Source organism: Temnothorax nylanderi, unplaced genomic scaffold (assembly GCF_030848795.1).
Source record: "Temnothorax nylanderi isolate EJ_2023f unplaced genomic scaffold, tnyl_v1.0 TNYL_tig0163_pilon, whole genome shotgun sequence".
NCBI lineage: Eukaryota > Metazoa > Arthropoda > Insecta > Hymenoptera > Formicidae > Temnothorax > Temnothorax nylanderi.
In genome coordinates, this window is record NW_027249225.1 from 350401 (window position 1) to 365011 (window position 14611).

The following is a 14611-nucleotide window of genomic DNA, read 5'->3' on the forward strand; positions in this document are numbered from 1 at the left end:
CGCCGCGCCGGAATCTCTCTCGTGTGCTCGTAGCTCATAGCTCGTAGAGTCCCTAGAATACAGAGTCTGTCAATTTCCTAGACCTCTTTTCATTGGTCAGAACATACAATGGCTTAACCAATCATAGTGTACATAGACACACCACTACATTGCTAGACGCTAACACAGTAATACATACATAGACTATGCACTAATCCCTCGTATATAGGCACACGGTCATTTTGTATTCTTGGCCAGACTCTGTATTTCAGGGACTCTAGTATAGCTCGTAGCTCGTAGCTCGCAGCTTGCTGATTCGATTTCTGGAATCAAACAGACGAAATACATATATTGAGATGCAGAGATTAGAGTATGTATGTAATATGTATACATATGTATGTACATACATACACTGAAAAAAAAAACTTAGATCCAAGAAAATATTTTTTCACATAGTACCAATGGCCTTATTTACTTAATATAATCACATATTTATTTAGAATTAGATATCTTTTACTTAAATTAAGTAAAATATATATATATGTATATATATATATATATATATATATATATATGTATATATAAATTTTACGTGTTAGCGCGCAGTATTCATTAGCACTTTCATGTCAAGAAAAGTCAAAAAAAGTCGAAAAAAGTCGAAATATCAAAACAAGTCATATGTATTATATATACTCAATCTTGAGTTAAAATTAAGATATATGTGTGATTTTATAACTTCAGGAATAATAGGAAACGTTAAATAAATATCTAATTTATACATGCTTTGTTTTTTATATTTCCAGAATAATCTCGATCCAGCCAGTAACTGAGAAACTATAAAATGTGTATAAAATGTGTGTTACCAATATCAATACTTTAACGTGTTTACTGTTTATATTAAAATTTTTGACTCTAATTAATTTCCTCTAATTAATATGTGCTATTAAAATAGGTATTACATGGTGGCTGTAGGAGACTCATCTCTGTTATAGTATATCGCTGTTATATATGTATTACGTTTACGCGAGCGTTACTTCTGTAGTAACTTACGATATATCACTCGTTTACGCGGAGTAAATTATCGCAAGTTACTACAAAATCCCGTTTACGCGAAGGAATTATCGTAAGTTACTACAAAAGTAACGCTCGCGTAAACGTAGTAATGGTATGCAACATTCATTGTCAGTACATGATGCAGTAATATCGTACGTATACATATATGTATGTATAATAGATATTTTTTAATGTAAATTTTAGAATACCCCTTCTTTTTTGTTAACGTTATTAATTTTGTGCGAATATCAGTGTGTACGATACCTATAACGTATACCATTGGCACCATTTTGAATCCGAAAGGAAGCACATTAACCTAAGCCTACATTATACTTGGAGCAAGTCGTAGTGTCTCTAGGTCAGCAGGTCGCGAGTCACATTCCTTACATAAATGCTGTATAAAAAAGTCTTTACCGAATATCTTTAAATATATATACATGTATATGTATGTATACCCGCGCATTATGCAGTAGATTAATTTATGGACCTATTATTATATGTATAGCTTCTATTTGTCAACAAATTTGTTATCAAATTGAAATCAATTTGTGGGCTAAGAATGTTTCTTGCAAAAAGTCTATTACTTATAAAACAATTTTTATCTTATCGTATATAAATTGTTAAGTATAAATTATGCCGTGTAATGAGAACAATCGTGTGTTATTAAATATAATGTCTTTTGATTATTTTTTATGATATAATAAATAATTCCACATTGTTTGAATTTGCTATTGCGATATACAATATGTTTGATTGTCATCAGGCATTAAGAAATGTTTGCGCGCGCGTTATCTTTGTTGAAGTGGAATAAGTCCAAGAATATATTCAACAAATATGAGATATAAATAAAAATGTAAAGAAGGGTATCCAATTTTACTACTAACAAGCATTTGGAATATTCATCACTTCTAGTCTATTTATTGAAAATAGATGAAAATAGACATTATTGAGATTTATAAAATGGAATGTATGGATAACATGTATTGATTAAAACTGATTAGCAAGCACCAAAAAATCAATACGTTGCAATTAATGGGAAATTGATGACACTAGGCGCCAGACTTAATTAATGTTTTTATTATTAACATAAAGAAGTTCGCTCTTTATGTACAATATAATACAGCCTTCAATGAAATTATTATTTTAATAATTCAAATCAAATTACATAATAAATTAAAAAATTTTTTAACAAGTATAATAATTATTTATTGTAAGTAGTAGGAATGTGTGTTTAGCACAATGGTCTTTTCATATAATTATAAACATTTATAATAATTTAGAATAATATATAACGATTCAAATATGCAACAATTCTTCATACTTATATGAAGAAATATATGTATATACACCAAAAATTCATACATTAATCAACATAACAATTTAATCTGGTTTAATATATTAAACTACATTTCTCTATACTATGTGCCAATTTTTATCAATTCTTAACAATAGAAATTTTTTATATGTTATACAATAGAATATATATATATAATACATATATACTTATATTTTTAATATATTTAGCACGCATTCGTATAACAAGAATCCATAGCTAATGTTCTCAAATCTAATTTTTCGCCATACATTTTTGCCTCTAAAATTGTTAATCGATTTTTGTGAACTACAGCCAAACAATGTCTTTTTTCTAAATTGTTGTATTTCCTTACTTTAAAGTTGTACAACTTATCAATCTTTATTTGTATCATATTTCGATGCACAAAACCCTCGATACCTTAAAAATAATTTTGAAAAATGTAACATATTAATTTATAATTACAATAAATATCTTTTTTCTTTAATCTCTTTTATTTTCTGTTAATTCTGTAATATAAATTTACCTGTATATTCGTAAACCTGAATAATATCATTATTTTCTACGAAAACAAGCAATGTTTCGACAGATCCACCAAAATTTAGAATTAAAAGTGATTTTGGTCGACGTGCTTTTATAGTCTGCAAGATCCTTGTTTGTGAAATATCATTTTTGCATAGCTAGGTAAAATAAAATGATTAACATATTATGACATGATTATATCACAACACACTACACATAATAGCACAAGTTTATGTTTCGTGGAAAGAAAATACGTATTTTTTTGTAACGTTATTCTTTTGTAATAAATAACAATTGTCGAGTTATAAAACTAGCCACGTAACCAGCTAGTAAGACATAAATGAAAATTCTTTTCAACTCACATATATATAATCTTGGCTGATTTCTTCATCGTAGTGGATGTACTCTTCTTTTCCATAAATACCTACTTTGAAAGTCAATAGGCTGCCACAACCGAGACAATTTTTTATACGAGTGCCGTTTAAAGATCTTTCTTGCAGTTCATAAGTTAAGGATTGGTTGGCTAGCACAATAAGATCGCTATTTGAAACAAAATTTAATTCCTCATTCTTCGACGAGATGAGAGCTTTTAATACATCCGGCTGTGTAACATTTTCAGATTTTGCTTCAAAATTTTCTCGAATTTTTGCTACAAATTCATCTTGATACAAATTCATGTCTGTGGCATTACCAAGTTCTAATACATGCTGTGAGAGAAAAGATAATAATAAAACAAAATTAGCCGAACTTGTTTTAAGCGAAAACTACTTATGTTATAAATGTTTCTTTATATTTTGTTTAATTGAAAAAAACAAAACTTTGAATTTTTTACTTATAAATATATAAATTTTAACGTGCAGCACTTTCCGTTTACGTGTAGTGTGCCTATGCATTACAATCAACATACCATTAATCTATTATTTTCCAATTTCCATATATTGTTAAGGCTTCTACCGCAGGAGCGTTTTGCGATGGTAAGCAAATATAAAACGTGATTCGATTTAAAAAACATCCATTGATCAATTAATCCAAAATTGGACACTTTATCGATCACTTGAAAATCAGTTTGAGTATACGATAGAAGTGTTGTATGGCAAATGTTATAATTTACTAATATATAATTCACATCATTTACTTCGACATTACGGATATCATGAATATCTCCTTCGAATTCTTGGATTTTTAGATAATCAAACGCATGGAATTTATATATCTGGTTTACAGCATTGCATTTGAGCATATCTAAGTGCAATGCACACACGTTATTTAAATCCTCCTGCAAAGAATAAAGTTATATTTGTAACATAAGCAAGCGAGAGCAGTGATTTTTTTTATACAAAGCATACTCACAAGTAAAGAAGGTGTTATTATTATAATTGCAAGAAAATCAATATATATATTTTTTATTAACTACTACACTATTAAGTACTACAATTTTCTTACGTATGCTTCCTCGATAACGTGATCTATTTCAGGATGTTCTCTTGCTGAAGTCAATGATATGTCGGTGACATTAACTTTATTCAAAAACTCATTTCCATCGACGTGTGCTTCAAAGTGGACATTTCCATACACTCTCCACTTTCCAGATATAATCTGTTTTGCTTCATTTGTTGTTTTTATTGCTACTCCTTGCCAATTAATTGGACTTATTCTGTTCAGAAGACCCAAAATTCGAAGACTTTTATTGAGAACAACTGGAGTTTTGAACATAAAGTTTCCTAAACAAAAATTATGCGAGTATATTATTTAAATTAATTGTCATTGTTAGAGTGCTTATTTGAATGAGGGATAATAGCGTATTCTCGTTTTGAGCGAAAAATCGCGTGGGCGATATGCATTATAGATTTAAGAAAGATGCAATGTATTGTATACATATACTAAACGCTTAGATGGCACGTGAAAATTTTATAATATATTGTTTAAAACTCATCCTGTCTCATTTACACTACCGCCCAAAAGTATTCGCTATCCCAGAAAAAATAGAAAAATTCTAATTTTTTTGCAGTAAACTTAATTTAAAGGAGATTATTGTTACATGTATTCATTGTTACCTTACACAAAATTAATATGTTTTGTTGGTATCCCTTACTTCCCAATTTCATGTAATTGTTTTGCGTATGGAAAGTTTCAAATAATAAATATATTTTCCGACATCATCATATATGTTGGTGTATTTAGAAGCCAAAAATCAGTTGCAAAATTAATCAACAGGAATTTAAAAACTGTGTAAGGTTGTAATAAATAAATAAATAAATAAATAAATTAAAAAAAACATAACGGTCACATTGATAAGGCGAAAATTTAGAATAATGTTATTTTCTTGTCAAATCATTGTTTAACATTGTTTAAATAGCATGTAACTACCTATGTAATAAAGACATGTAGCAAATTATTGACCTTTTCATTAAAATTTCATGAATAAACTTATCTCTAGTCAAATTTCTTTAAGGTGGCAAATACTTTTGAGCGGTAGTGTATATACTTTTATTAGCTTCTTACCCGTTAGAGTATCGTTTGCAGTTAAAGAAACAATTTTCGTAGGGTTAAAATTATTGATCAGATGAGCGTTAAAGTCATGATATGCATAAACATTTCCTCGTATTTTTATGCATCCCGTAATATTCTGATTACCATATACCTATAAAATTAAATACTGTTAATTTTAAAATTTTAATTGTGCAGTATTAATTTTGACATGAATTATGCGTTTGAATAAATAGAATAGAACAGAAAATCGTAATATACAGTAAATGTTGAAGAAAAAAAGACTGAAGTACAGCTAAATAATCTATGTTACTTTATAATACATATATCGGAATATCTTTACCATCATCAACATTATTTATTAGCTAAAAACGCATCCTCTAAACAATAAAAGGTTTATTTTAATTCTACTTTTATTATACCATAAAAGTGTCTGCATAGATATCTTCTATATAGTAGGTGTTGATACGTCCTGATATCTGAATGTTTCGAACAATAATATTAGTACAATTAAGTTTATCAGCCATGATAAACTGTTGCGTATTTAACAAAATCAACAGATCCATTTGTAAATCATTGACCTGCATAATTTTTATGCTTGTCTGGAAAGTCACATTGTCGAGTGTCAATCGTGCTGAAATAAAAAATATTCTTTATTACACGACAAAATTGTATAATTGTTATAAAAATAGTCAATATTCTATGTGTACTACTTATGAACTCTTAAGAAGCCCCGTTATTATCTATCTTACCCCGGTTCTACATTGGTCGTATCGTAGCATAATTCGTAAGAAATTGACCAATTACAGTCGAATTTGAGGAGAATAATCAACTGTGATTGGTCAATTTCTTACGATTAGAACCGGTTTTAGGGGAACCCAGGGCATAATGCGGAATATGGTCGATACCTTTTTACAGAGATGCTGCCATGTAATGAAATGTTTGGAAATTATTATTCTTAGATGTCTCTAACCGCGTGCTGTTATCAGTTTTCATGTGACTTTTAGCTAAAAGATGCAAATTGTTTAATGCGTTCGCTGTGCTCTCCGCGACTGACAATGAGTTGCAGTTTCTTTGATATACATTTGCATAAGTAAACAATGATAAAATTCTACGTTTTAATACTACATTACTACAAGTACATTTACGTTACTAAACGATCTTTTCTTGTTAGTAAAGTATTTGTGTAAATATCGATTATCTGTGATGATTTATATTACCTAAAGTAAACTTATACATTTCGGGCTATAACGGGGCATAATGCCTCGTGTTTTTAAAATGTTTTATTTTTTTTCATACGCTGTCAGTAAATACCTATGTTATGTTGCGCAATATTGATGCCAAAGATTATTATATCAAATTTTGATTTTGATTTATATTTTAATAAGAAAAATGTACATACTGTAATAAGAAAAGTGTTATTAATAAACAATTGCGTGTTCTAATAAATTACTTTTAAGAAGTTTTGAACATTAATAAATAAGCTTTGTGAGATATCCCATTATGCCTCGCATAAAATGCATAATAAAACTCACGCTTTCAATAAAACAATAATTTCGTCCCTTTAAATTATTCTTTCGCAGTAAAACTTGTGTTTTTCTTATAGTGGACATTTCAAAGAATATTTTGGTGCAACATCAAGTTTATTTATTTATTTTAATTATGTTTTAAACTTGTTTAAACATTAGCATTATGCCCCGGGTTCCCCTATATACATATGCATTTCTTCCATTACTCGTAAAGAATAAAAGATAATTACCTGGAAAATATTTGGGCTTATTAAGGTCGATAACATTCTCCTGCAAATCTTTTATATCAACTCCCATAATGGTGATTGCTTGTAATTTTGTCTTTACTATAAGACTTTTTTGTAGATGAACATCTTCTCGGAACATGACTTTGGTATCAATCGAGAAAGGTTTATCGATATAAACAACATTTTCGTGAAATCTATGTAAATCTAAATCGTTCAAGCTGCCATCGATGTTAAATGTACCAAATGTAACTGAATTTTTAAATAATTTTAATCCAGATATTGTAACATTTGCGTCATTCTTAAAGATTATTGTCTCGACGAAACTGTCCAACATTGATCCTTGAATTAATCCACTTATGTTCAGTCTTGTTACGGAGGCAGTTTCAGTAAAGTAAAAATTACCGCGAAGAACATAAGAGCTATCCTCAAGTGTCTTAAATCTATCCGTGAAATCGTTTAAGAATACAGAATTTCCAATCTTGCCAGTTGTATTGAAATTTTTGAAAACCGTGACCGAACCTTAAAGAAAAAGAAAAAAATTAATTTCTATTACTAACAATAAAAATAAAAAAGTAAATATAAAAATATTAGAAAGAGAAACATATAAGTAAACAATATTATAGATAAAATATTAGAAAATATAGATAATTATAATCAGCTGGTCTATAATAAACTTACAAATTAGATTTAACCATTTTAATGATGTAATAAATCACGATAGCAACAATATAAAGAACACACACACACACACACACACACACACACACACACACACACACACACACACACACACACACACACACACAACACGCGCGCGCGCGTGAAAAATATAACTGTATTTTATTTCCAAGTGTCATTAATATAATAATATAAAGGTAAAAAGATGAATTGGGGAAATACATAAAAGAATTTCACAACTTTGTTATACATACATACATACACATATAGGCAACATACCATTTATAACAATTGGTTCTCTTAGTGTCTGTTTTTCATTTGGATCCAAGATATCGTTTACAAAATGTCCATTTATAAATTGCGCTTCTAAAAATTCGCATGTGATATTTTTGAATATTTTGCGATCTATAAATGTAATATTCCTATCGGGTTTCTGTACTGTATCAGCGATAAATTCAGACAAGTTCAAATTGTTTATGAAGCCAATTATTCTCAAATTTTCGATCGATACGTTCTTGTTGAAAGTTACAGTTGCCATATTATCTTCCTTGTAAATGTCAATAATGTCATTGTTATTAATCGTAGATGCCGTTATCATCCCTGTCACTCGTAGAGATGTTATTGATGACTTTCCGTCGAAAACGTCATCGTAAAGTGATTTCGCGTGCGTGAATAATAGATTCCATGTATTTAATGGTATTCCGTTGATAATTTCTGCATCTAAAATGTCAGTTTCCAAATTGTCAACTTTTAAAGCGCCTGTCAAATTCTGCCGCGTATAGAGTGTTAACACGCGTTTAGCCAAATCAGTGTAGTTGATTCCATTGATTGTGTTCGGCAAGACCTCAACGGTCAGTAATGTCGAGATTGTCAAATTCTCGAAATACACTTGTTGAAAAGTTTTATTTATTTTGTCGAAGAAAGTAGTTTGCGAAATAGTCTGCTTTATGGTATCAAAAGACAAATTGTCGATAACAGATGATTTAATAAACAATAGTATTTTGTTTAAGCAACCAGAAGCGATAGCCTGTTCGTGCGTTACATAATCCTCCAACTTTTTCATAGTGCCAAGAGTTACATTACCAAACATGGCATTTGCTGATATCTTTGTCAAATCTGAAATTGGTATCGTTGAAATAAAATTTTCATGACACAAAATAGGGCAATTTCATAATTATTACGTATATAATTATTTTTCAAAACTATTTTCAAAAAGATTCAGATATGCTGTCAATTACATTATAATATTCCTTTTACTTTTTAATTCTATTTCGAGATTACATACAAGAGAAAACAAAAAGTGTTCTTAAAAAATCTATTCTTTAGTTTGTATTTTATAATAGATAGCTTTATTATATATTATAGATAAAGCATTTGATATTTTATTTTGACAATTTACAATTGAATAATGTTTAGAAGCTTTAATAAGTTTTGATTATTATACTTACAAGGAAACTGTTGATTGGTGCTTAATGTTACGAATTCCGAGAAAAAGTGATCATTAATTCGTCTAGATTTAATTATTGCGTGAGACTTTGGAATGTTGACGTCATTCCAGAATATTTTATTTCCAATAATTACTGCATCCTTTTCAGTTTTTAATAAGAAATCGTCGAGATCCGACCATACTTTAGCACTAATTGAATCTTTGAGTACAATATTTCCCACAACGGTCAGATTTTCAAAAATAACATCTGATACAAGACTATTGGTTTCGTTAAGCAGGCTCTCTACGTTGCTCATGTTAATACCCGTTATATTTCCATCGATCTGAAATTGTAATGGAACAATGTTTTACGCTTACCCAATTGTAATATGTATATTTATATGTATGTTTAAAAATCTTACCTGAAAGATTCCATCAATTTCCAGATTTTCAAAAGTAATTTCTTTATTAATAGCTTCGTGTCTGCTGAGAATAATGAAATCGTCAATATCTATTTTGTTTATCGCCTCGATGTCCAGCAAATGTGCCGTAGACAGATTGCCAAAGTACTTTTTACCCGTGATGTTGATAGAAAATTGCTCACTTAATAGAACATAATTCTCTGGATATTGCAAACCATTAAGATTTTTAACATTAGCTTCTTCGGCGACAAGCTGTTGAAAAAATATTATTTTTTATCAAAGAGAAAACATTATGAAGATAATGAGTTTCTAGTACAGACGTCAAATAAAAGTAAAACGTCAAATAAAAATGATACAACTGGCGATTTTCCGTAAAAGGAAAAAGAAGTAGAAAATACAAACTCTTTTTTTTTATTATTGCATTAGAGGGATCCTAATTTCGCGCACAAGGCCATATTTTCGAAAACTTTGCGTAACCATGAATATAATATTACTTTCTTTTTTTTATAAGAGAAAATTTGTTTTGTTATTAAGATTTATTGGGTGTTCTGTACTATAATTCTCTGTGATTATATTGCCTTACCCCTTCCACAATTGTCTCTCCAGAAATAATTGTCGAGTCGTCTTTCCAAACTATACTTTGCATCAGCTCTTTCCACTTAATACTATTTATTTCGGAAAAATTCAAGTGTCCGTCAATCTTTAATTGCTTTAACTTCGAAAAGTTTACATCGCTGTAATTTTTAATTGAAAAGTCGAACGCAATTTTTTCCAATGGTATGCCATTTAAAGAGAGAATCGTTAAATTATTGGTGTCGATTGAAGGAAAAGATTTCTGGCCGTTGATAATGACGTGATTTGTAATACCGTTCGCTATGATTGAAGTTGATGCATTATTAATAAAAGCGGCAGCTATATTTTTCACATATAGAGTACCATTCACCAGAAAATCTCCAGTTAATTCGATATCTGACGGTAAGGTAATTCTTGTCGCATTAGTCACGTTCTTCAAGTTTGGTAAAATTTGATCGAGCTCCGTTTCTAATTCTTCTAATTTCTTTAAATTTGATGTCACGTTTATCGATATATCTTCCATTTTTAAATTGATCGAGCCGACTTTGTTGACAGCGCCATAATTTACATGTCTTGTAATTGTAGCGTTCGATACATTTACTTTCGAAAGATTCCAAAATCCTGTTGTCATAGGATTCTTAAAGTAACTTTGATTAAACCGTGCTTCAGTCTCATCAAAGATGGCTTCCTGTTTTCGAAAAACTTCCTGAAAATTTATACCTCATTTTGTAATGTAAAATTTTATAAAAATACTTCCAGACATGCATAAACTATATTTTATATTATACCTTCTACTATACCCATATCTTGTATATTTATTTCGATGCATTACATATAATAATAATAATAATAATAATAATAATAATATATATATATATATATAATAATCATTATATATTTTGTTTATATATGTATATGTATAAACGAAACAATATACAAAACATACACGAAATGTTACTTCATACATTTAAACGTACATTAAAATCTTATTGGATAATGTACATATTATCATTTACAATGTTATACACAAGAAGTGAGTGAAATGTGCAAACGTACTTCCAACAAAACTCGTGTTTTTAACACGGTTTCCGTCTCATGATGAATAGGATGCGCTGAGTCTTTTAAGGTCACGTCTATACGTACAAGCGTGTTTGTATGCACGAATCCGACTTTTGGAATAACGATAATTTTTGACAGATCAAAGTTATTTAAAATTTGATTAGATAAAGGCACGGCCTTAAACTTTGATCCGTGCCAAGCCAAAGCGGTTACGGTTAAATTTTTAAATTGAACTAGTAACAAAGATTCATCCCTATATGTATTTAGTGGTATCGTGACTATCCATAAAATTTCGGTTGTTTCTGTAAAATAAATTGTTTATCTCTGTTTGTCTTATGTTTGTGCCAGAAATTATCGTCTTATCGCCTTACTATCGAAATGCAGATTTGTCTCAACGTTATCTTGAAAATTGTTCTCAAAAAAGTGAAATAAACGCAGTTCTTCTCCACCAATTGCTAAGTATTCAATATAACCGCTTTCAAAGCAGGCAAAATTTGCGAGTTTGTTGGATTTGATAACTTCCAATTTTTCAAACTGGCACAATTTATCTTCATTTTTCGACTCATATAAAACAACGTTATCGATTCCTTGAAAAGCCAATACGGTGCGTCCATAAACTGGGCAAACTCGAACATTGAATACTTTTGGAACAAATAATCGCCGACAAAACCTGTACAAATATTGTATTTACACATTTATATTATTCTCTCTCTCTCTCTCTCTCTCTCTCTCTCTCTCTCTCTCTCTCTCTCTCTCTCTCTCTCTCTCTCTCTCTCTCTCTCTCTCTCTCTCTCTCTCTCTCTCTCTCTCTCTCTCTCTCTCTCTCTCTCTCTCTCTCTCTCTCTCTCTCTCTCTCTCTCTCTCTCTCTCTCTCTCCCTCTCCCCCTCTCTCTCTCTCTCTCTCTCTCTCCCTCTCTCTCTCTCTCTCTCTCTCCCTCTCTGACTTCATAACGTATGTTAGATATGTCTGAAATATCAGCATTATAAAATTGTAATTATAAAAGGGATTTTTGATTTTTTTGGAAAAAAGGACCAGAAATACTAGAACCTTTTTCTAAGGTTTTTTGGAAAACTTGGGATATCAAGATTGCATGCATAAAAGTTAAAAAGGTATTAACACATGACAAATGTTATTTAATAATTTAATATGTAATATAATTAGTGCTTGCTGTTGTAAATTTTCTTTGCCCCTTAATGTCTTTCTTTTTTATGAACAAGCTTGTTAATAAATTTTGTATAAAAACCTTGCAAAATTTGATTAAAAATTAAAAAGTGCATTTTATGTATATATAATATGATATTTTACAAAGAGTGAAGCAAGCAACATGCATTGAGTAAAAGGAATTACCATATATCGATACGATGATTATTATTATCAATATCGAAACCATAAACATCGATCAGTGATTGTCCTTCGAAATATGCATCATCATTGTCGAGTAGCAATAATTCATATTGATTTTCTTCTTGCACAAATTCCATGTCTTGAATTTGCTTCCGTACGGGCCATGTTGAATACAACATATATGTATTGCCAAAAATTTTATACCAATATAGAAAATAACCGTCCTGGGATTCAACAAGTAGAATTGCCATTAAATTGCTTGCGTGATTTTCATTAAACGTTGCTTCGACATTGAAATGGAGAACTTTAAACTGTAATATGTGTCCCTCAGTCGATATACTTATAATACGTTCGATTGACAAATCGTCTAAATTAATCTTGTAGAAAAGCAATGTCGAATTTTCGGCATTAATAAAATAACTTGTTTCTGTTTGCAAAAATTGCCAATTGTTTATTGATATGTCAATCTTTTCAGTTATATCAGCAAGTGTATGCAATGAAATATTTGTCACAACAACTTCTGAAAATAGAAAGACTCTCTCAGACTATATTCTAAATTATTTCACATTATTCAGAAATAGCCAATATGAAAAACTTAAAGATTTACTTGAATAACGAAATAGGACACGTGATATTCCCTTTGTAATAAAGTGTTTTATATATTACGAGAGTTATACGCACAAAAACACAAAAACGCATACAAAATAAATTTAGAATTTTTCCGCTATGATAAAGTTAATTAAAGTTAATTAGTAAAGTAACTGTATTGATTACATTTTGATCAATTCTGATTTTAATTATGTTCAAATCGAATTTTTCTCTTTTATTATACAAAATTTAGAAAAATTAGAAAGGAATTGTGCATAACTTTTGCATTCATCAATATTAAATTTTTTTTAAGTTTAATTTAATTTATTTATTTGAAAATAACTTACCTTCTCGATTTCCAGCTTCAGTACCGAATTCATACTTTTGCCAAATTACCGATGTATCTTCGTGGTCTCGGGGTTTTCGAAATGATCTACCATTGACGAGCATTTCGTCCAATGTTTTAGACATTTCTTTTAAATCCTGGCATTTTGCGTTATTTACGAAAATCCATAAAATAAGGAAACATATAGCAAGATCTTTACTCGGTAACATTCTGAACACAGACTGAGACTGAACTGAAATTCTCGTGACGCGTGAAATTCTCATGACCGCGGACCGGTGTCGCGTAAATATTTGTACATTGTACGACTCACAATATTTTGATTTTCATTGGGCTGACATTGGGCCATTGATTGATGTGTGTGTGTGTGTGCCAACATCTAACTTATAAATTTCTCCAAATTAACTTGGCTGAAGACTGAAATTTCGTGTTTAAATTAATAACAATATTATCTGCCATCTTTTTTATAATAATTTTAAGAAATTTATTAATAAAATATCGCAATTTTTTTAATTTTTATATTATCTATTTTATAACTACATAATATTTACGTACAAATACAAAATTTATATTTAACATACATAATATCATCACTTTATTGTTCAAGATTAATAATTAATAATAATATAATAATGTGGAATATAAACATAGTAATTAATTTTTTTATTACAATATGTTAATATTAATTATAAGATAATTTATGTTAATATATGTCAATATTAATTATGTTAATTTTAATTAAGATGGTAATGATTTATATTTATATCTCTTATACTTCTTATTTATTATTTTCTTTCTATTTCTTATTATTACTTTTCGTACATTAAATCGAAGACAACAAATATATACAGAATATAATTTATATTAGAAAAATAATTTACCGCTATAAATAATAATTGGTATTATTAAAAATATTACAACACGTTGTGTAATGTGTAGCCGTTATCATATAGTAGAATTTATGTCTATTTTAAATATATGCACTAAAAGATACTTATTTTCGTTAAAAAACAGAATAAATTCTTGTTATGTTGAACATGTTACATATATTCTCTGTGCAAAATTAAT

General features: G+C 29.3%; 1 protein-coding gene across 1 annotated transcript; it reads right to left on the reverse strand.

The window, feature by feature from the left end:
• Positions 1-2088: 2088 nt before the first annotated feature.
• On the reverse strand, positions 2089-13755 carry Fs(1)n (female sterile (1) Nasrat). The gene is made up of 16 exons (XM_071715393.1): positions 13548-13755; positions 12616-13132; positions 11639-11937; positions 11265-11569; positions 10219-10914; positions 9636-9887; positions 9236-9557; positions 8067-8903; positions 7113-7628; positions 5776-5987; positions 5369-5507; positions 4310-4587; positions 3774-4142; positions 3229-3573; positions 2871-3024; positions 2089-2764 (listed from the first exon to the last, which is right to left on the reverse strand). The coding sequence occupies exons 1-16, from the start codon at positions 13753-13755 to the stop codon at positions 2553-2555; spliced, it is 5661 nt and encodes a 1886-aa protein (XP_071571494.1). The 3' UTR covers positions 2089-2552.
• Between the last annotated feature and the right edge of the window lie 856 nt (positions 13756-14611).